The following is a 23,708-nucleotide window of genomic DNA, read 5'->3' on the forward strand; positions in this document are numbered from 1 at the left end:
CAGTGTGGGGGAATAATTGCAGTGTAATGTGTGATGGCATTATGGGGGAATTATTGCAGTGCAATGTGTGGCGGCAGTATGGGGGAATTATTGCAGTGTGATATGTGACGGCAGTATGGGGGAATTATTGCAGTGTAATGTGTGATGGCAGTATGGGGGAATTATTGCAGTGTAATGTGTGATGGCAATATGGGGGAATTATTGCAGTGTGATGTGTGACGGCAGTATGGGGGAATTATTGCAGTGAGATGGCTGTATGGGGGAATTTTTGCAGTGTGATGTGTGGGGTAAATATTGCAGTGGAATGTGTGATGGCAGTATGGGGTAATTATTGCAGTGAGATGGCAGTATGGGGTAATTATTGCAGTGGAATGTGTGATGACAGTATGGGGTAATTATTGCAGTGGAATGTGTGATGGCAGTATGGGGTAATTATTGTAGTGGAATGTATGATGGCAATATGGGGTAATTATTGCAGTGGAATGTGTGATGGCAGTATGGGTAATTATTGCAGTGGAATGTGTGATGGCAGTATGGGGTAATTATTGCAGTGGAATGTCTGATGGCAGTATGGGGTAATTATTGCAGTGTAATGTGTGATGGCAGTATGGGGTAATTATTGCAGTGGAATGTGTGATTGCAGTATGGGGTAATTATTGCAGTGGAATGTGTGATGGCAGTATGGGGTAATATTGTAGTTGAATGTATGATGGCAGTATGGGGTAATTATTGCAGTGGAATGTGTGATGGCAGTATGGGGTAATTTATTGCAGTGTGATGGCAGTATGGTGTAATTATTGCAGGGTTTTTTGTGATGGCAGTATGGGGAAATTATTGCAGTGGAATGTGTGATGGCAGTATGGGGTAATTATTGCAGTGGATGTGTGATGACAGTGTGGGGTAAATATTGTAGTGGAATGTGTGATGGCAGTATGGGGTAATTATTGCAGTGAGATGGCAGTATGGGGTAATTATTGCAGTGGAATGTGTGATGGCAGTACGGGGTAATTATTGCAGTGGAATGTGTGATGGCAGTATGGGGTAATTATTGCAGTGGAATGTGTGATGGCAGTATGGAGTAATTATTGCAGTGGAATGTATGATGGCAGTATGGGGTAATTACTGCAGTGGAATGTGTGATGGCAGTATGGGGTAATTACTGCAGTGGAATGTGTGATGGCAGTATGGGGTAAATATTGCAGTGGAATGTGTGATGGCAGTATGGGGTAATTATTGCAGTGGAATGTGTGATGGCAGTATGGGGTAATTATTGCAGTGGAATGTGTGATGACAGTGTGGGGTAAATATTGCAGTGGAATGTGTGATGGCAGTATGGGGTAATTATTGCAGTGAGATGGCAGTATGGGGTAATTATTGCAGTGGAATGTGTGATGGCAGTATGGGGTAATTATTGCAGTGGAATGTGTGATGGCAGTATGGGGTAATTATTGCAGTGGAATGTGTGATGGCAGTATGGGGTAATTATTGCAGTGGAATGTGTGATGGCAGTATGGGTTAATTATTGCAGTGGAATGTGTGATGGCAGTATGGGGTAATTATTGCAGTGGAATGTGTGATGGCAGTATGGGGTAATTACTGCAGTGGAATGTGTGATGACAGTGTGGGGTAAATATTGCAGTGGAATGTGTGATGGCAGTATGGGGTAATTATTGCAGTGAGATGGCAGTATGGGGTAATTATTGCAGTGGAATGTGTGATGACAGTATGGGGTAATTACTGCAGTGGAATGTGTGATGGCAGTTAGGGGTAATTATTGTAGTGGAATGTATGATGGCAATATGGGGTAATTATTGCAGTGGAATGTGTGATGGCAGTATGGGTAATTATTGCAGTGGAATGTGTGATGGCAGTATGGGGTAATTATTGCAGTGGAATGTGTGATGGCAGTAATGGGGTAATTATTGCAGTGTAATGTGAGATGGCAGTATGGGGTAATTATTGCAGTGGAATGTGTGATTGCAGTATGGGGTAATTATTGCAGTGGAATGTGTGATGGCAGTATGGGGGAATTATTGCAGTGAGATGGCAGCATGGGGGAATTATTGCAGTGGAATGTGTGATGGCAGTATGGGGTAATTATTGCAGTGGAATGTGTGATGGCAGTATGGGGTAATTATTGCAGTGGAATGTGTGATGGCAGTATGGGGTAATATTGTAGTTGAATGTATGATGGCAGTATGGGGTAATTATTGCAGTGGAATGTGTGATGGCAGTATGGGGTAATTTATTGCAGTGTGATGGCAGTATGGTGTAATTATTGCAGGGTTTTTTGTGATGGCAGTATGGGGAAATTATTGCAGTGGAATGTGTGATGGCAGTATGGGGTAATTATTGCAGTGGAATGTGTGATGACAGTGTGGGGTAAATATTGCAGTGGAATGTGTGATGGCAGTGTGGGGTAATTATTGCAGTGAGATGGCAGTATGGGGTAATTATTGCAGTGGAATGTGTGATGGCAGTATGGGGTAATTATTGCAGTGGAATGTGTGATGGCAGTATGGGGTAATTATTGCAGTGGAATGTGTGATGGCAGTATGGGGTAATTACTGCAGTGGAATGTGTGATGGCAGTATGGGGTAATTACTGCAGTGGAATGTGTGATGGCAGTATGGGGTAATTATTGCAGTGGAATGTGTGATGGCAGTATGGGGTAATTATTGTAGTTGAATGTATGATGGCAGTATGGGGTAATTTATTGCAGTGTGATGGCAGTATGGGTTTATTATTGCAGGGTTTTGTGTGATGGCAGTATGGGGTAATTATTGCAGTGGAATGTGTGATGGCAGTATGGGGTAATTATTGCAGTGGAATGTGTGATGACAGTGTGGGGTAAATATTGCAGTGGAATGTGTGATGGCAGTATGGGGTAATTATTGCAGTGGAATGTGTGATGGCAGTATGGGGTAATTATTGCAGTGGAATGTGTGATGACAGTGTGGGGTAAATATTGCAGTGGGATGTGTGATGGCAGTATGGGGTAATTATTGCAGTGTCATGGCAGTATGGGGTAATTATTGCAGTGGAATGTGTGATGGCAGTATGGGGTAATTATTGCAGTGGAATGTGTGATGGCAGTATGGGGTAATTATTGCAGTGGAATGTGTGATGGCAGTATGGGTTAATTATTGCAGTGGAATGTGTGATGGCAGTATGGGGTAATTATTGCAGTGGAATGTGTGATGGCAGTATGGGGTAATTACTGCAGTGGAATGTGTGATGGCAGTATGGGGTAATTATTGCAGTGGAATGTATGATGGCAGTATGGGGTAATTAATGTAGTTGAATGTATGATGGCAGTATGGGGTAATTTATTGCAGTGTGATGGCAGTATGGGGTAATTATTGCAGGGTTTTGTGTGATGGCAGTATGGGTTAATTATTGCAGTGGAATGTGTGATGACAGTATGGGGTAATTATTGCAGTGGAATGTGTGATGGCAGTATGGGGGAATTATTGTATTGAAATGGCAGTAAGGGGTAATTATTGCAGTGGAATGTGTGATGGCAGTATGGGGTAATTATTGCAGTGGAATGTGTGATGGCAGTATGGGGTAATTATTGCAGTGGAATGTGTGATGGCAGTATGGGGGAATTATTGCATTGAAATGGCAGTATGGGGTAATTATTGCAGTGGAATGTGTGATGGCAGTATGGGGTAATTATTGCAGTGAGATGGCAGTATGGGGTAATTATTGCAGTGGAATGTGTGATGACAGTATGGGGTAATTACTGCAGTGGAATGTGTGATGGCAGTTAGGGGTAATTATTGTAGTGGAATGTATGATGGCAATATGGGGTAATTATTGCAGTGGAATGTGTGATGGCAGTATGGGTAATTATTGCAGTGGAATGTGTGATGGCAGTATGGGGTAATTATTGCAGTGGAATGTGTGATGGCAGTATGGGGTAATTATTGCAGTGTAATGTGAGATGGCAGTATGGGGTAATTATTGCAGTGGAATGTGTGATTGCAGTATGGGGTAATTATTGCAGTGGAATGTGTGATGGCAGTATGGGGGAATTATTGCAGTGAGATGGCAGCATGGGGGAATTATTGCAGTGGAATGTGTGATGGCAGTATGGGGTAATTATTGCAGTGGAATGTGTGATGGCAGTATGGGGTAATTATTGCAGTGGAATGTGTGATGGCAGTATGGGGTAATATTGTAGTTGAATGTATGATGGCAGTATGGGGTAATTATTGCAGTGGAATGTGTGATGGCAGTATGGGGTAATTTATTGCAGTGTGATGGCAGTATGGTGTAATTATTGCAGGGTTTTTTGTGATGGCAGTATGGGGAAATTATTGCAGTGGAATGTGTGATGGCAGTATGGGGTAATTATTGCAGTGGAATGTGTGATGACAGTGTGGGGTAAATATTGCAGTGGAATGTGTGATGGCAGTGTGGGGTAATTATTGCAGTGAGATGGCAGTATGGGGTAATTATTGCAGTGGAATGTGTGATGGCAGTATGGGGTAATTATTGCAGTGGAATGTGTGATGGCAGTATGGGGTAATTATTGCAGTGGAATGTGTGATGGCAGTATGGGGTAATTACTGCAGTGGAATGTGTGATGGCAGTATGGGGTAATTACTGCAGTGGAATGTGTGATGGCAGTATGGGGTAATTATTGCAGTGGAATGTGTGATGGCAGTATGGGGTAATTATTGTAGTTGAATGTATGATGGCAGTATGGGGTAATTTATTGCAGTGTGATGGCAGTATGGGTTTATTATTGCAGGGTTTTGTGTGATGGCAGTATGGGGTAATTATTGCAGTGGAATGTGTGATGGCAGTATGGGGTAATTATTGCAGTGGAATGTGTGATGACAGTGTGGGGTAAATATTGCAGTGGAATGTGTGATGGCAGTATGGGGTAATTATTGCAGTGGAATGTGTGATGGCAGTATGGGGTAATTATTGCAGTGGAATGTGTGATGACAGTGTGGGGTAAATATTGCAGTGGGATGTGTGATGGCAGTATGGGGTAATTATTGCAGTGTCATGGCAGTATGGGGTAATTATTGCAGTGGAATGTGTGATGGCAGTATGGGGTAATTATTGCAGTGGAATGTGTGATGGCAGTATGGGGTAATTATTGCAGTGGAATGTGTGATGGCAGTATGGGTTAATTATTGCAGTGGAATGTGTGATGGCAGTATGGGGTAATTATTGCAGTGGAATGTGTGATGGCAGTATGGGGTAATTACTGCAGTGGAATGTGTGATGGCAGTATGGGGTAATTATTGCAGTGGAATGTATGATGGCAGTATGGGGTAATTAATGTAGTTGAATGTATGATGGCAGTATGGGGTAATTTATTGCAGTGTGATGGCAGTATGGGGTAATTATTGCAGGGTTTTGTGTGATGGCAGTATGGGTTAATTATTGCAGTGGAATGTGTGATGACAGTATGGGGTAATTATTGCAGTGGAATGTGTGATGGCAGTATGGGGGAATTATTGTATTGAAATGGCAGTAAGGGGTAATTATTGCAGTGGAATGTGTGATGGCAGTATGGGGTAATTATTGCAGTGGAATGTGTGATGGCAGTATGGGGTAATTATTGCAGTGGAATGTGTGATGGCAGTATGGGGGAATTATTGCATTGAAATGGCAGTATGGGGTAATTATTGCAGTGGAATGTGTGATGGCAGTATGGGGGAATTATTGCAGTGAGATGGCAGTATTGGGTATTTATTGCAGTGTGATGGCAGTATGGGGGAGTTATTGCAGTGTGGTGACAGTATGGGGTAATTATTGTAGTGGAATGTGTTACTAGAGGCAGACTAGTGCCTAACAACTTGCCACGCCCACTGTAGATTGACCACACCTTCTTTGGCATCATGGATTTATGTACAGGTGTGGAATGCGTAGTAGTTCCACCTAACGTATATTACAGTGATTTAATCTGTGCATGCAGTGGCAAGAAGTGTGCTGTCTGTTTAAATACGTACCACTGCCTTATTTTCCTGAATTATTGAGGATCACTTGTGTAGTTGTGCAGGGTTATTTTTATATTTATTTATTTCTTCTTCTTAAGCTGTCATTATTTACCTTGTGGCGCACACCTTGTATTTATTATGTAAATCTGCAACAGCATCATGTGCAAGAGTGTTATACTGGGTCTGGGTACCATTGTGAATTGTTTTCTGGGTGTAGATCTTTATGTAGTGTTCATTCTAGTACACTGCAACTGTCACAACCCTGCAGTCAATTTTTTCTGCCTAGGGTGTTGCTCTATGCTCTGGTACTTCTAGCACATTCTGGTCTATCTCGGCAGTTTGTTCAATCAGCGGAGTGTGCTAGAAGCACCAGAGCAGAGACCAACACCCCAGGCAGGAAAGAAGAACTGCACGGGTTGTGACAGGTAGAATGAACACTATTTTTAGCTAATGTATCAAAGACAAGACACCCAGTAAGAGAGTAGGCAGGAGCTCAGTAATACAGACTGTTGCATAGTGTGTTGGCTAGTGACCAAAATATAATAGGCCATGTAGTCCCACTTGTTATTGCTATGCTCCTGTTGGCCAGTTAATGTAGTAAGTTGCTGCATATTCCATTGTCTCCCAGCGCTGGGGACATGTGTTCATTTGACCTTGGCCCTATCTTTGTGGAGTTTGTATGTTCTCTTTGTGTTTGCATAGATTTCTACCAGGTGATGCGGTTACCTCTCATGACAAAAGCCTACTAGTAGTTTAATTTGCTGCTGACAAAATAGCTCCCGTGTGTGTGTGTGTTAGGGAATTTAGGCTGTATTCTCCAATGGGGCACAGACGGATGTGAATGGTGGTGCTGTATTAATAAGCGGTGTGATAATAATTGTACAGGGTTATGATAAGCAAGCTGTATGTGGTTTTGATACTCTATACCTCTGTTCTTTCCCCTGGCACTTTCTGTCTGCTGGGGAGGCTGCAAGATAATGAGCAGACAGGCTGCAGGAGGCAGCGCTGGCACAAGACGTTTGCAGACCTAACCTACCATGGTCTTGTGGGGAAGTGCAACTCTCCTCAGTATAATGTGTGAGGGGTAATGAGAACAAAGGCCTATGTGTACCGCAGTATGCAGGAATTGTTACAGTTCATATTGGAGGTACTGTGGGGGTATTATGGTGGAATGCAGATTTCCTCAGGATAGTATTCGTGTTGGAGGGTAATGAGGACAATTACGTGTGCGTATGGTGCAATGTGCTTGACATAGATTTACGTAGAGCTAATAGAGCTGTCAGATAGAAGTTGGAGTCTCCCGAGTATTTTCTACTTCAGGGTCCATAGGGTATCCACAGGATACCTTGGGGTATAGGTGTGACGTCAGTCATCGGGCACCATAGAGTTAAGCTTTCAGCCTCCCAGGATGCACTAGGGTCCCCCTCCTATACCCCGCCCCCGAGCCAAGGCACCTCAGTTTAGTTTGGTGCCCGGCCGGAGTCGGATGCACCTGTTGGAGTGGGGGCTAAGAAGAGCCCCTGAAGTTTTCCTGCATGCAGCTGTGGCTGCACATCTGGATGTACAGCATGGACAGTCAGTCCTGACGTCCATGCTGTCTTCCCTACACCCCCGCCGGTACCAGAACGCCGGTACCGATCCGGGGATGCTGGTGAGCATCTGGGGTCACAGCTAGCGGTGACCCCAGATGTTCCGGACCATGGCCGGAATCAAGGGGGACAGCAAGGTAAGCAGCGGGGTCCCGCGGTGGGTTCCCGCTGTTACATGGTCCTGAGTCCCCAGGCAGGGGGCTCCCTGGGGACTGGCTGCAGCGTGGAGCCAGGTAAGAACCTGCGCTTCCACTACCCCCTGGGACAGCGGACCGCAGCAGAGCGGTAGCGCTGCGGCGTCCCGGGGGTTAAATGCATGCCAGGGGAGCGCGCCTTCCCTGTCTCACAGCCGGCACCTCCCCCGCTGCACACAGCCCTCTCTGCACTCTGCCGACTTGCCCTGTGGCACCGCTCCTCCCCCAGGCCAGCCTCCTCTCTGCTCCTCAGCGGCCATCTTCCTGAACGCATGGTGAACGCTGCTGGAAGCCTGGACGGAAGCATCGTGGTCTGGGTCCCCCCGCATACCTCTCCTCCGCTGTGGTCAGGTCTGTGTATGCAGCGCTGTGTCCTACCAGACTCAGTGTCTGCGTAGTTGAGTGATCAGCGCTGGTTAGTGCAGGAATTGATTTTCTTTGCATTGTATGTGACTGTGCTAGCACTGCTGCCTGTAACTTTTCTTCTGACTGTCAGCTTTATTACTGTCCCTGATCTTTCTGTTAAGCCCTTGCGGTGCGGTGCTGCAGGGTGGTCTCTCGCCTCTTTAAAATACAATTGGTGAGAGGGGTCACATACTTAGTACCATCATGTCTGAAAGTGATTTTCCTCTCCAGCTACAGTGTACAGCGTGTAAAGTACCTTTAGCGGAGGGGGAGGGTAGCGCGGAGGGCCTCTGCCGGCAGTGTTTGTCAATGGCGCGGCCTATTACGGTTACAGCACCGGTACAGGAGCCGCCCTGGGCTTGTTTCGCTCAGGCGCTTACAACCTTAGTGGGCCAGTTAGCTCCACAGCCCGCGTTTACGCAGATGGGTTTGTCCCAGCAGTCAGTGGTGTCATCACCCATGCAGGGTTTCCCAAGACAATTGGTGGTACCCCGCAGTCTCCCTATTTCCCCTCTCCCGGTTTCTCAGGAGCCGGCGTGGGTTAACTCCCTGACGAGTTCGGTACAGCACTTGTCAGATGTGTTGCAGGGGGAGGCTGTGATGCGGCCACATAAACGGCCGGTGGCGTCTCTGTCGGCTCCTTATGAAGATGACGAAGGGACGTCTGATGATGGGGAGATTCTGGATCCTTACGATCAGGAACCTCTCCATACTAAGGACGCTGACACTAGGTCCAAGGTGTATATTCCTGGACTTATTCGGGCAGTCCGCACAGCCTTGGTGATTGAGGACGAAGTTCCCCCAGCTGCTAAATCCAAGTATGCCTTTTTTAAGGATGTGAAGGGTGACGCCACAGTCTTTCCTCTTTCGGATCAGTTAGTGGACCATTTAGAGGAGGCGTGGAAACAGCCTGGCAAGCGATACCAGCCGCAGAGGCGCCTGGCAGTGGCTTATCCGTTCGCGGATAATTATTTTGCTAAGTGGGAATCCCCTCCACAGGTGGATTCTCATGTGACACGTCTTGTCTGTAGTGCCACATTGCCGATGCCATCCATGTCCTCCCTTAAGGATGCTACGGACCGCAAGGTGGAGATCTGCCTGAAGCTTATTCCCTTGCGGGGGGGGCAGCGCGGCCGGCTATGGCCATTTGCTGGGTTGCCAGGGCGATGGAGCGCTGGGCGGATTCATTGGAGACGACCTTTGATTCCGACTGTCCGGCCGAACAAACGGAGTTGATTGGTAATCTCCGTGATTCGGCCACTTATATCAACGAGGCGGCCTTAGACATTAGTACACTGGTGTCTCGAATTTCTTCAGTAGCGGTGGCTGCTCGACGCACCTTGTGGTTGCAATCCTGGAAGGCGGACGCTGACTCCAAAAAGGGTTTGGAGGCGTTGCCCTTTAACGGAGAAGTTCTCTTCGGTCCAGATCTGGACAAAATTGTGGCCACGCTGGCGGGAGCCAAATCGGCATGTCTCCCGTCGGCCGCGGTTCCTTCTGGTTCAGGACCATCGTCCTTTCGGTCTTATAGGGCCCAGGGCAGGCCCAAACCACAGTCTTTTCCCCGACAGGCTGGTCCCAAGAAATCGGCCAAGCCCCGGAAGCAGGCATGGAGTACCAGACGTCCGGCCCCTAAGCCTGATGACATGCCTGCGGCCTGACGGTCCGGGCCTCCCGTTGGGGGATCCCAAAGTGGGAGGCCGCCTGCTGCAGTTCGCCCTGTGTTGGTCGGTCACCACGACAGACACTTGGGTTCTCGAGGTGGTCTCCCACGGGTAAGCCCTCTCTTTCCGGCACAGACCCCCGGCTCGATTCTTCACCACGGGTCTACCATCAGACCGGAACAAGACCACGGAGCTGCGGAAGGTCTTGCACACTATGCTCCAGGCTGGAGTTATAGTGCCTGTTCCATTCTCCCAGAGGGGCCAGGGTTTCTATTCAAATCTTTTTTTTTTTGGTGCAGAAACCCAATGGGTCGTATCGTCCGATTCTCAACCTCAAAGCTCTCAACAAGTCTTTGCGGGTGCCGAAGTTTCGGATGGAGACCCTACGGTCCATCATTCTGGCGCTGGAACCTGGGGACTACATGGTGTCATTGGACATACAGGACGCTTACCTGCATGTCCCTATTCTTTTGCGCCATCAACAGTTCCTCAGGTTTGCAATCCGCAGCGACCACTTTCAGTTTCGGGCGTTACCTTTTGGCCTGGCGACAGCACCGCGTGTGTTCACCAAGGTGATGGCGGTCATGGCGGCTTTTCTGCGGCTGCAGGGAGTCCGCATGTTGCCGTACTTGGACGACCTGTTATTAGTGGCAGGATCTCCAGAGCTCCTTCTACGCCACTTGGACCTGACCATTGCCTACTGCAACGGCACGGCTGGTTAATCAACTCTCAGAAGTCCACTCTAATGCCGTCTTGGCGGATTCTGCACCTCGGAGCCTTATTGTACTCGGGACAGCAAAGGAACTTTGTGACGGGGGAAAAGATCTCTGCTTTACAGTCGAGGGTGCGCAGTTGTCTGCACAGCCGCCGGGTGTCTCTACACTCGGCGATGAGGTTACTGGGCTCCATGGTGTCGGTGTTCAACATGGTGGAATATGCCCAGTTTCACTCCAGACCTCTGCAGCACCTGATCCTGTCCAAGTGGAACGGGCTGCGTCAGTCTCTGAAGTCCCAGACGATAGTGCTCACCCCGGAGGTTCGCTTGTCCCTTGCCTGGTGGTTGCAGACGGCCCATCTCAGCAAGGGACGTCCGTTCTGGATACCAAATTGGGTCCTGTTGACAACGGACGCCAGTCTTCGGGGCTGGGGAGCAGTTTCGGGTCCACACTCCGTGCGGTCTTCAATGCTCTCCAGCAGGCACATCGGGTTCTCCAGGGTCGCCCGGTGCAGGTCCAGTCGGACAACGCTACCACCGTGGCCTACATAAATAGGCAAGGAGGAACCCGAAGTCGGGCGGCTCTCGTAGAGGTGTCTCGGATCCTGGTATGGGCGGAGCGCAATCTTCCTGCCATATCAGCGGTCTTCATCCCGGGAGTGCTAAATTGGGAGGCGGACTTTCTAAGTCGCCAGGACGTTCATCCGGGGGAATGGTCCCTGCACCCGGACGTTTTTTAACTGCTGGTGGACAGGTGGGGTCTTCCAGAGATCGACCTCATGGCGTTCCGGCACAACAACAAGTTGCCGGTGTACGGGTCTCGCACAAGAGACGAAGAGGCGTCTCTGGTGGATGCTCTGTCCGTCCGGTGGACGTTCCGGTTCGCATACCTGTTTCCTCCGGTTTTCCTTCTTCCACGGGTAATCCGGAAATTCAAACAGGAAGGGGGGATGCTCCTGTTGATAGCTCCTGCGTGGCCCAGACGGCACTGGTTCTCAGACCTTCAGGGTCTGTCCGTGGACAGTCCTCTGCGGTTGCCGCTACGACCGGACCTTCTGTCGCAGGGTACTTGTCTTTACCCGGACCTGGCTCGGCTGTCTTTGACGGCGTGGCTGTTGAGACAGCCATTTTGATGTCCAGGGGGTTTTCCAGCTCTGTGGTGCGTACCATGTTACGAGCTCGGAAACCGTCGTCCGCGAGGATATACCATCGCGTGTGGCATACGTTCTTCCATTGGTGTCGACCGAGAGGTTATGCACCACGGGAGTTTCGTCTGTCTAGGATACTTGCCTTCCTACAAGCGGGACTAGATCATGGGATTCGCCTTGCTTCTTTGAAGGTGCAGGTTTCGGTCCTGTCTGTCTGGTTTCACCGTAGGATTGCTACAATCCCGGATGTGCGCACCTTTATGCAAGGTGTTCTCCGCATTCAGCCGCCCTTTGTTCCACCTGTGGCGCCTTGGGATTTGGCTGTGGTCCTGAGGGCTCTCCAGGGACCGCCGTTTGAACCACTGGGCTCAGTGGATCTTAAATGGCTAACAGCTAAGACTGTTTTCCTTCTGGCCATAGCTTCGGCCAGACCTGTTTCTGATTTAGGGGCTCTCTCTTGTAGACCCCCTTTCTTGATTTTTCATGGGAACATGGCAGTGCTCTGCACTCGGCCTGAATTTCTTCCCAAAGTTGTTTCCCAGTTTCATGTTAACGTGGAAATAGTTGTTCCGGCCTTTAACTCACCTGGTCTTTCAGTGGGTGAGGCCACTTTGGATGTTGTGCAGGCCTTAAGGACTTATGTTGACCGCACTTCTTCGTTTAGGAAGTCGGACGCCTTGTTTGTCCTCTATGGCTTCCGTAAAAAGGGTTGGCCTGCTTCAAAGCAAACTTTGGCAGCCTGGATCCGTATGGCTATTTCTGAAGCTTATCTTCATGAAGGTCTGCCGGTTCCTCCTTCTTTGAAGGCTCATTCCACTAGGTCTGTGGGTCCTTTGTGGGCAGCTTGACGTGGTGCCTCTGCAGTCCAGATCTGCAAGGCTGCTACGTGGTCCTCTGTCCATACCTTCGTGAGGTATTGCAGGTTTGACACCTTCGCCTCTCAGGATGCTTCCTTCGGGCGGCGGATTCTCCTTTCAGCACAGGAGCGTCCCCACCCTTAAAGGATACTGCTTTGGGACGTCCTCAAGGTATCCTGTGGATACCCTATGGACCCTGAAGTAGAAAATATGATATATGGTAAGAACTTACCTTTGTTATCTCTATTTCTACGAAGTCCATAGGGTTCCACAGGACTCCCGCCCTGTCGCACCTGTGCTGCAGATGGGCTTTGTTCTGGTCACCGGTTTTTCCGTCTCCCTCTGGTGAGAGTGTGATTCTTGTGTGTATCCAGATCTTCTTTCTCTCTCTTCCTTCTCCTCCTCCGGCCTATGGCTTGGTAACTAACTGAGGTGCCTTGGCTCGGGGGCGGGGTATAGGAGGGGGACCCTAGTGCATCCTGGGAGGCTGAAAGCTTAACTCTATGGTGCCCGATGACTGACGTCACACCTATACCCCAAGGTATCCTGTGGAACCCTATGGACTTCGTAGAAATAGAGATAACAAAGGTAAGTTCTTACCATATCTCATATTATGTGTGTATCAATTTGTCACCTGATTGTCCCAAACTCCATTTTACTTGGATTCGGCAATACTTTTATGCAAATTGTAGTACCTGTAGTATTATCCCATATTTCTAAAGTGCCAGCTTTTTAACCAAGGCTTTATATTGAGGGTTCCGGGGGACAACCAAATGACATACAATGACTTGCAATAAATGCTAAAGACAAATGAGCTTGCAGTCTCAGAATAACAGTTGTTCTAAAGGTGGAATAATAAAGCTGGGTGAGGAAAGTGGTATTAGTAGGCGGCATTACTAATAATGCAGCCATTGGTGACCGGCATTTCTGTGCAGCTGCCGCTGGTGTGTGTTTGGCATAAGTAAATACAGTGGAAGGAGGGAGACATGAGAGATGAACCCGTTATTGTAGACAATGTCAGCAACCATGACTGTCCATTCCCATTTAAACTCACTGATCCTCCTTCCTGTACTGGCTGTGGAGACGGCACGTTTCTATTCACCTAGGCTCTCGGTTTATGCACTGGAGTGATGGATGAAGTAGGTGTCCTATTAGAGAGTGGTTGCACTGCATTGCCCCCATTCGGATTTCTGGCGGCAGGCTTGTTGATATATTTTTCTGGTCTCGCCCTGTGGGTACTTGCCAGGCCGGAGTAGCTGTCTGACCGACACTTTTGTCCTCAAAGCAACCCTGCCCTTGGTGCTGTGACTCCTCGGCACCACATTGTAATTTCCCTTTGCCTGCACACAAGTCAGAAGGAGATTATGTGGGTGGTAGGGACAGAGCTGATCTGTAAGTGCCATCAGCATGGTAGCCCTACCTTACACAGACCTAGGGTATAGGTACATATCAATGTGTCTTATTGGTCTATTATTTGCAAAACCTGTCGTTAATTACCTTTACCGAATCATAATCTTCTTTCCAGTCCTAAGGTGTATTATAAAATATTAATTCATGATGCTATCATCTCAGCCTTCATCTTCCTTTTGTATCCTATGATTTTGTGACTTGTTTGTTGGTACGCTCCACATACAGTTTTTGTATTTTATTATTTTTCCCCTGAACCCCACCTTCACCCGTAGTTAGATTACACACAGTCATCTGGACTATATAGTGCACATCATGGCAAAACAAATTACCTCAGCCCGTGTTAAGGCCCTCATACATCAGCAATCGATTGTGGCAATTCTGCAATTTGCAGATGATTGTGTATAAAATCTGCAATTTATGGGTATCACAGATCGTAAATTGCAACCAAAAAGTGATCGGAATTGGTAAATCAGATTGTCCAACATGTTGGATGTCACAGATGGATTGGGGCTGTAGATTGCTAGTGTATGGCGATGACCAGCAGATTTGCAGACCATTACCAGTAAAAGGATGGACCTTTCAAGATTGGCAGATCTGTGTTTGCTGCAATCGATCTGCAAATCACTGAAAAAGATCTGTAATGTATGGGCGCAGATTGCTAGATTGGGAAATCCTAACATCGGGCAACAAATCTTCAAATTGTTCAATTGTGGTTTTCAGATTGCTGGTTTTTGGGGACCTTAACAAAGTAGTTCAAGACAATTGCCAATTTATTAATGAAGACATAAAGTTAAGCAGTAAAAAACAGCTGCGTAGGAGTGCAATAACTCCTTTAATAAACAGTACACAACAGCATCATGATAATAGCAACACAATGATACACACATTCTCCATTTTCCCACCGAATAAGACGTTTCTGCAGATAGTGCAAGCCTGCAATAGATTTCCTTTTGTGATGTCTCACACCTTATTTTGCACACAGATTTGTGACAAAGATTGTAGAGTATTTTGGGGTGTAAAAATGTACACCGCCCCATGGGGGGAGTTGAGCAGATTGAGGGAATTCCTTGATAAATGGGTATTAGGTGCAGAACTGTGCCTAGCTTTGCACTGGTCTGAATGATCAAACCTAATTTTCTGGGATGGGAAGGTCTGCATTTAGGCGCACAGCTTTTTCCTCTAAGTACGTCTATTTACACAAAGCCGGGAAGAAGCAGAAATGAAATCCTGGCATGTTTGATACAGTCCAAATGAAGTGGCAGCATTATAACTTTACCTCGCAGAGCAATTTTGCAAAGGGAACACTGAGTTATAGAAGAGCACTTTGTAGAAATGTGCTTCGTGTTGAACCATGCTAACAAAATAACGTGTATCACTGCTTTCAATGTGCTCTTTGACTTAATCATTAGATCTAAACTTCCCTATTGTTGTTTTTCTTTAGCGGCTGCAGCTCCACCACCTGCTTAATGTAGCGCTGTGTGAAGTTGGTACACTCGCCATCATAATGCGGAAGTTATTCAGTGATTAACGTTAACATAAAAACATTTTCCATGAAAACCACAGCACCAATCCAGATTATGTAGAAAAAGGAGGGGGGTTTAACCCCCTATTGTTCCTCAGCACACTGAATAGTACTTGCAACAATATATGAAGACTATATGGTCATAGAAATCAAAGATATTAGTTGCATGCATTTGCAAATACATGGGAAGCTGCTAGGCCACGTCACGGCTTCTCTGCCTCTAGCAGTCCCTGACACTAAGGGGTTCACATCCGGGGCGCAGTGCACCCCAAAAAATGTCCAGCCCTGATCCCCCCCCCAGGGCATCACACGAAAAATAGAAAAAGAGTGACAGTGCAGTGTAAAGTATAGCTGTGTAAGACTAATTAATGTGTGTTGGAAAAAGGGTTAAAATATATGTGAATTATTACATGAAGAAAATACAAACATAATATGTGATGTAAAAAGCAACTATGTGTATTAAGTGGTGATGCCATGAGGGGGCCCAGCCAGACCAGCCCTCTGGGTCTTACGCCCGAACGCTCACCCCAAATGTAAAATATACCAATTATAAGGCCTCATGATAAAGGCACATATAAATTTTGTCAAATGTAAGGCCTCCTGATAAAAGCACATACATAAATGCATCCACATTGAGAGCCAGCTTACCTGGGAGTCACCCCTGGGAACTCCAACTAGCACTACTAGAACCAGCATGCCCTACTAATGCTGGCTCCTTCATGCCACTCATACCAAACAAACAAAAAATGGCAGCTGCTCAATCAATTTAGCAGTACTAATCAGGTGCATGAAAGGGAGGGGTCATACTAAGTAGAAAAAGGAGGGGGGTTTAACCGATCCAGATTATCCAATAGTCCATAAATCATTTTCATTAAATCCTTTACATGTAAAACTTGGTAAGCGTCCGGCTGAGCTACAGAAATGCACCTGCCACAACTCGTGCAGTTCCTCTTTCCTGCTTGGGGTGTCGCTCTCTGCTCTGGTGCTTTTAGCACACTCCGCTTTGCAACAAACTGCTGGGATACCGACCAGATTGTACTAGAAGCACCAGATCAAAGAGCGACACCCCAAGCAGGAAAGCGGAATTGCACAGGGCTGTGACAGGTGCAGGGTGCTAGGGTGAGCACTACATTTGCATAAAGTGGCAGACGGGTGATCACCGATAGACACTGCTGCCGGGCGCTCCTGTCTCCATCTCTGAATCAAGCCCTTTATATTTTGTCTGAATTTGTAGCTTTAGCGTAAGGTGTAGAAGGGGTTTGTCAAGAAAGCAGAATCCCAGGCTGACCACACATCTTACAGCTGCTTCTCTCTTCCCCGTATATATTTCTAAGGTGCATGTGATTGGTAACACTACTCTAAAGAGACCATCACTATCAAAGTCTCTCTTACTAGTGCTCTGTGTATCCCCAGGCAATTGCATGAAGCCAGCAGCTTTCCATACAAACACCAGAAACCGCTAAAATGTGCCATAATCCCCTCGCTGTAAGGGACTTATTTTGACTGTGACACTGTTTGAAGATGACTGTAGTTACTGAAGTAAGCCATGTAAACACTGCCCTGCTCCATCCCATTCATCCTCCATTGTAGTATGTGTCCTGACTACATCGTGTACGTAGGTCAGGTGCTAAGGTAATGTGCTAAAGACAACAGCATTTGAAAAGAGTATGAAGAAGTGTATTAAAGGCATGATAGATGAAGGGAAGGATAACGTAATAGAACATATACAGTAACTGAGACCTGTTTCCGACTAGGCGATAGCCTTACTATACAAGGGTATAGGGTGCAGTCAGTAAGACCAGAGCCAGCATTTCCTCAGCACGTCAGTGAGCAGGCGTCCTGACCTGTACATTCTCCTATGAAAACCCATCTGGCCCAGAGCTGGCAGGTGCATTTCAGTGTCTGATATTTACATCCATGACTGCTGTCCATGTTTGCGTATTTTATTTTTGCTTGATAGATTTTTTGCTTTATTTGTGGAATGACTGTAGCATTAATTGTGCTCAGCACATGTGGTGTACATGTTACACATAGTTATTATCCCTTTGTGCAGGCTATGAGCAAACTCTGGGACAATGTTTTGTTTTCCTTACTGGTGCTACTCCAAGTGACGGCCTATCCTGATCCAGTGATGTCACACACGTCTGTCACATGGCCTCGTTCCGTCTCCCCATCATTCAGCCATTGTTAGAGGATTGTCTGGAGAGCTATTAGACGTGATGAAAGACTTGAGGAGAAGAGAGAGAATACTTTCTACATATATCCCTTGATATTTACATTACTGTAAATGGGAAAATTAAAAAAAAAATAATAATACAAGGGATGGAGTCACAGTAAATATACAGTGCAGAAATGATATAAAAGTATTTAGCCTAGTACCTGCTATTTTAAATTGCCACTTTCATTTCAGTTGTTTTTACTCCGTTCACTGTTTATTTTGCTTGCAGGAGTTTGATCACCACTGCCCATGGGTAAATAACTGCATCGGGCGCAGGAACTATCGTTACTTCTTCCTCTTCCTGGTGTCTCTTACATTGCACATAATGAGCGTCTTCATCTGTGGCCTTTTCTACACATTGGGGCACCCCGACCAACTCCGAGACATCCCAGCAATTGTCACGTATCCTTTCAGAATGATCTATCTGTACCTTCTGTCCTCTCGTCGGTGTTGTGCTTCTGTGTCCGGCTACTTCCACCATTTTGTTAGTGTCACACACTGTCAGTCTGTTCCTTTGGCTCCCATTATTGTCACTTGTATATCTTAACTCAGTTCCAGTATTTCAGTGATGTGCGTGGCTGGCCTATTTTTCTTTCCTGTCGCTGGTCTCACAGGATTTCATATTGTCCTGGTTTCCCGAGGTCGCACTACAAATGAGCAGGTCAGAAGCTGTTGTATATCGCAAATAATATATATATAATATTTGCTGCAGTCTTGTATTATCTATTGTCTTTTATCCTGTTTCTTGTAGTCTTTATAATCCATTTTCTCTCACGTAGTGTATCTTTCCGCATTTTACACTCTTTTTTTTTTTTTTTTTTTACTCTTAGGTTACCGGGAAGTTCCGGGGAGGAGTTAATCCTTTTAGCAATGGATGCTGTCAAAACGTTAGCCATGTGCTGTGCAGCTCTTCCCCGCCCAGGTATTTTCATTTTATCTAGATAACATTTCTGCATTACAGTCAACCAGTCTGTTAACCTAGGGTAAGATCAATAGGTCTCTCCCTCTCCCTCCCCCCTCCCGGTCGCTAAACCCGACCACTTTGGGCGCGAAAAGCTGGAACAATTGAATAGCGGCCCGTGATCTTCCGTCACTTTAGATGGGAGATCCGGACCGCGAAAACAATTGAATTCTGCCCATTGTATTTGTGTTTATGTTTAGTATTATAAGTGATTAGATTGCATGGTTTTTCAAAACAAATAAGTTATGTAGGAGTTTTAGTTTGTAGAATGGATAATCTGTAGTCACCGTGATTATAGTGAATGATAAATGAGGTAAAAGCCGGCCATACATGGTGCGATTTCTTAACGTTCAGATGTCGTGTACGATTTCCCTTGGGATTCTTCCCTTGAAATCCTCTATACGATTTGTCAAATGGTGTACATGATTGTACATACGAGCATACGCGTAAAGTATCACATCGTACACGATAGGTCGAAATCTTACCGCTTTTCCATAAGATCTACGATGCAGAATTACGACGGTGGGGACGCGCACCGTCATTGTAATCGTACAAAGCCGTACACGATTGGTCGATACGATTGATCTAAATCGGCCATATCGTGCAAAAAATCGCACCGTGTATGGGCCGCATAACCATAAGCTGTAAAGATGTGTTGAGGGTGTAATTTATGCAGTTTTAATATGTGTACAGCAGATTTATTTGCAGTACTATATATATATATATATATATATATATATATATATGTGTGTGTGTGTATGTTTATTACATGTGAATAGATGTATAATATGTGGCTTCGCTGACCTGAACTTCTAGCTCACATACCCTACATTAATAAGTGCATTTACACAAGCCAAAGCCACACTCCTACATAGGAACGCATATTATGATGTCCCCAAGGTTACAGGTAAATATGGCAGTGTCACTCTGACCTGAGTAATAATACAGCGCTATAAATCAGTGTGCCTGGGATCTTGTTTATATACAGGGCAGCTGTATGGAGAAAGCACAGAGAAAGGGACATATTACAGTGGCCAGGGTGCATTACTACAGGGGTTTGTCTATCAATACTTGTTCAGTCATAATATGGGGGTGTTATCTGTTTATACAACTCCTACTGTGTTTACAAAATAGCAGCTACAATATGGTGGTTGCTGTTGGTTGATGGCACCGTTTTCTACACAGTTACCTATGTACCTGGGAGAGAGAATATATGTGAAGTGAAGGAAGGAGAGGCAGGAGAGTATAGCTGGGTACACACCTTATGGCTGTGTGATGCTGCGATGTAACGATACATCGCATCGCCATACACAATCCGCTATATGATGGTGCAATGTATTGTTATATGCTGCTTGTAACAACACCATACCGGCAGTGGAATCTTCCTATCTGGTGTACAGCACAGCAGATGGAATGATACAATGACCGATGGCGGGAATGACGGATTGGACATGCACACTATACGATGTGTACGATATATTGTTCCGATCTGCATCAGTCTGATATATCGGACAATAGATCGTATAGTGGGCCTGATTCATTGAAGATCGATATTGCTAAAGCGTACGCATATGGCCGATTGTTGCTTACTGCATGTGCATCGCAGTGGTGCACTAATGAATGCCGTTGGATGGGCGTGCTTAAATTAGCCAGTGTGAATGCATAAGCAGCTTGAGTACAGAGCTGTGATTGGAATAGCGATCCGTAGTGGATCAGACTCAGTAAAACTTCTACCACAAGCATTTGGCAATGAGGGAGCATTATTGGATGTATCTGGTAATTGCCACAACTACTAGTAATTCATCAAAACATATGCATTTAACTAGAAAACATATCTTTCTATATAGAAATACTTACAATCTCTATATCCAATGGCGAAACACACCGCCCTTCCCCCATACAGTTCATGTCTAGTAGTGGATTTACTTACTCCTTATAATTCCTTGACAAGATAGTGGGTGTGCATCACATGCAATTTAATACAGCATATGATGGTATACAGGACACTAATCGTTACCCTTAGATAACCTCTACCAGGGAGTATATTTAACAATCTGAAGGCGCTAAGTAGGAAAGTTATTGCTAAACATGAACCTGTCTTCTCAACTAAATTTGCCAAACATGTATTGTGGATTGATTTCAGCTTGTCCACTGTTATCGTGATTGTTGTTATCTGATATTATTAGCATTGTTATCTTTTTTTATTTCTTTTTCAGATACATAAAGCGCAATCGTAACCAGCCCGTTCTCTCTCTGTCGCCTCCATTTTTGCGCCCAGAGATATCAGAGAGTCAGATTGGCCTTAAAATATTGGATAACGGTGTACAGAGCCCTCTTCAACACTACCAGGTACAGTACATGAAGTATATAAAGGATGTTGCTTCACAGAGCCTCCATCACAGCAGAAGCAAATACAGCACATTACAGGGAATCATGAGGGGTCCATCTCTCATTTGGCAGTCTATTATTCTGTATTAAGCTCTCCAGTGACAGATTATATGTACTGCGATATGTGGTTTTCCTTTCGCACAGGGGAGCTTCAGCTGTGAGAACTATAGGCATTGCTTCACCAGCTGATATGCTACAGCAGGGGTTCCCAACCACGGTCCTCAAGGCACACTTAAGCTGGCCACACATCTAAAGATTATCTGTCCAACCAGCCAACTAGTTGATTGGTTGGAATGAAAATCTGGTAACGTATGAAAGTAAATGACAATCAGCAATTTGCTCCCAAACGCTGGAAAATGGACAAAAACTGTTGTTTGAACAAATAGTTTAGATCAAACATTTAACAAACTTGTCTGACCGACCATTTTCATCTGTTTTCTGACATTTAGGAGCAAATTGCTGATCATCAGTTACTCCCATACATTACCAGATTTTCACTCCAACCAATTAACAAGTTGGCTGGTTGGATGTAAGTTGGGCTAGTGTGTGGCCAGCTTAACAGTCCAGGTTTTGAGGCTAGCCATACTGGAGCACAGGTGACTTAATTAGTACCTCAGTTATTTTGATTAACCATCTGTGCCTTGAGGACCGAGGTTGTGAATCACTGTGCTACAGTGTCATAGGTAAACCAGGTTTAGCATCCCACACACCTGCAGCAGTGTTTCATAGCTCATGGATTGAAGCACAGAAGTTATCATGACTAAGAATAGTTATATCAATAATTTTTTTCCCCTGAAAAGTATTGGCACAGCACGGGAGAATGTGTAAATCACTGCCTTAAGGCTCTGACTGAAAAGCTTTAGAAAATTGTTGTAGAAGGTGCAAATCAAACGTTAGTATTTTTTGTCTCTCGTTTCCCATGCAGCATTGCCGCCTGGTCAGGGTTATTGTACATGACACTTGCTGTGTACATTGCAGCATAGGTTCTTTTGTGCTAAATTAAAATTATACAATTTTTAATGTTTTTTGAGTTTTTTTTTCTTCTTCTGCTACATCCATAACCAAACACTTCTTTTACTCTTTAACACATTACTCTTTCTAGTCTCGGAGCAGTCTGGAACTGACAGAATCTCAGTCAGCAGACGCAGAACCCCCGCCCCCACCGAAACCTGATTTAAGTCGCTACACAGGACTGAGGGGCCAGTTAAGCCTGGGAGAAAGAGAGGGTAAGTTACATAAAGAGATGCATACAGACAATAAGAAGCGGTATCTATATCCCAGAATGCTTTGACTCAGCGATTTCTTAGATAATAGATTTTTATCATGCCTAAAATCTACTAGAAGTTGTTGTTTTTTTTCTTTAATATTTGCATGTCACCAGGTTATAGAGTCAGCCAAGGCAGTGAAGGGAGTATAGAACATAAGCACTGTGGGTTTGCCACCCATCCGGGGTTGCTCCGAACTGTCCGGAAATCAGGACATCTGTCCGGAGCATTAGCAATCCCGGATGAGTTGTGTCTGGAATCCAGAATGTCAGCCAGCCCGGCCCCTCAATCTCTTCTCTGTCCATGCCTCCCTTTTCTCAGTCCCACCTCCTCCTGGTCCGTTCGACCATTACTTGAACTGAAATGCCATGCAAAGACAGAGGGAACATGCCATGCAAAGACAGAGGGAACATGCCATGCAAAGACAGAGGGAACATGCCATGCAAAGACAGAGGGAACATGCCATGCAAAGACAGAGGGAACATGCCATGCAAAGACAGAGGGAACATGCCATGCAAAGACAGAGGGAACATGCCATGCAAAGACAGAGGGAACATGCCATGCAAAGACAGAGGGAACATGCCATGCAAAGACAGAGGGAACATGCCATGCAAAGACAGAGGGAACATGCCATGCAAAGACAGAGGGAACATGCCATGCAAAGACAGAGGGAACATGCCATGCAAAGACAGAGGGAACATGCCATGCAAAGACAGAGGGAACATGCCATGGAAAGACAGAGGGAACATGCCATGCAAAGACAGAGGGAACAGCACCCATGAGTTAAGCTCCAAAACATTGGCACCTGGACATCTCTATCTGCTCAGTTACCTCAACACTTATAGTGAGCTGCCAGGGTGGCGCAAATTGAGTGCATGCAACATTAAAGCATCTTATTGTGAATACTCACTATTCTTAAACTTATGGATTAAGATATCCTGCATTTTATGGACAATGTAAATAACTGGTAACAGATCCTTGACTACTGCAATATAATATGCTGTTCCTGCATAATAGTTTGATGTACGCAATTATCCATGTAACAGATATAACGCGTTGTCAGAGAGTTACTACAAATGCCCTGTCCCAGGTTTGCGGACAGCATACCAAGAGACATGTACAAAGTATTGTCATATAGCTTAGCCTGAATGGGACACACAAAAAGCTAACAATATCCTTGTCAATAGGATAAGGACACTGCAGACTGTAACTCATGCTTAGAGCTGACTTCATCCTGGAATTACTGTGACGGAAATTTATGATCCCTACTGTGCGTACAGGAGTCAGCCACGTGTCAAAATATCTTTCCACAGCCAAGTAGTCCTATAGCGACCTGCCAGCAACTATACAGGCGCTTATTTTACAAAATCCTATTATGTAATTGTTTTATGTTAATAAATAACCCT

At 45.7% G+C, this 23,708-nt stretch overlaps 1 protein-coding gene across 2 annotated transcripts in view; it reads left to right on the forward strand.

Moving 5' to 3' along the window:
* The window catches only part of ZDHHC5 (zDHHC palmitoyltransferase 5), a 64,310-nt gene that overhangs the window by 34,878 nt on the left and 5,724 nt on the right, over positions 1–23,708 (forward strand). For both annotated transcript variants that reach the window (XM_088473498.1, XM_088473497.1), the window contains exons 5-9: positions 17,918–18,090; positions 18,247–18,349; positions 18,519–18,610; positions 20,866–20,998; positions 22,140–22,263. In XM_088473498.1, the coding sequence (XP_088329624.1) occupies positions 17,918–18,090; positions 18,247–18,349; positions 18,519–18,610; positions 20,866–20,998; positions 22,140–22,263 (625 nt within the window). The remainder of the gene's footprint in view (positions 1–17,917; positions 18,091–18,246; positions 18,350–18,518; positions 18,611–20,865; positions 20,999–22,139; positions 22,264–23,708) is intronic.

Source organism: Taudactylus pleione, unplaced genomic scaffold (genome assembly GCF_031769625.1).
Source record: "Taudactylus pleione unplaced genomic scaffold, aTauple2 ptg000136l, whole genome shotgun sequence".
In the NCBI taxonomy this organism is placed as follows: Eukaryota; Metazoa; Chordata; class Amphibia; order Anura; family Myobatrachidae; genus Taudactylus; species Taudactylus pleione.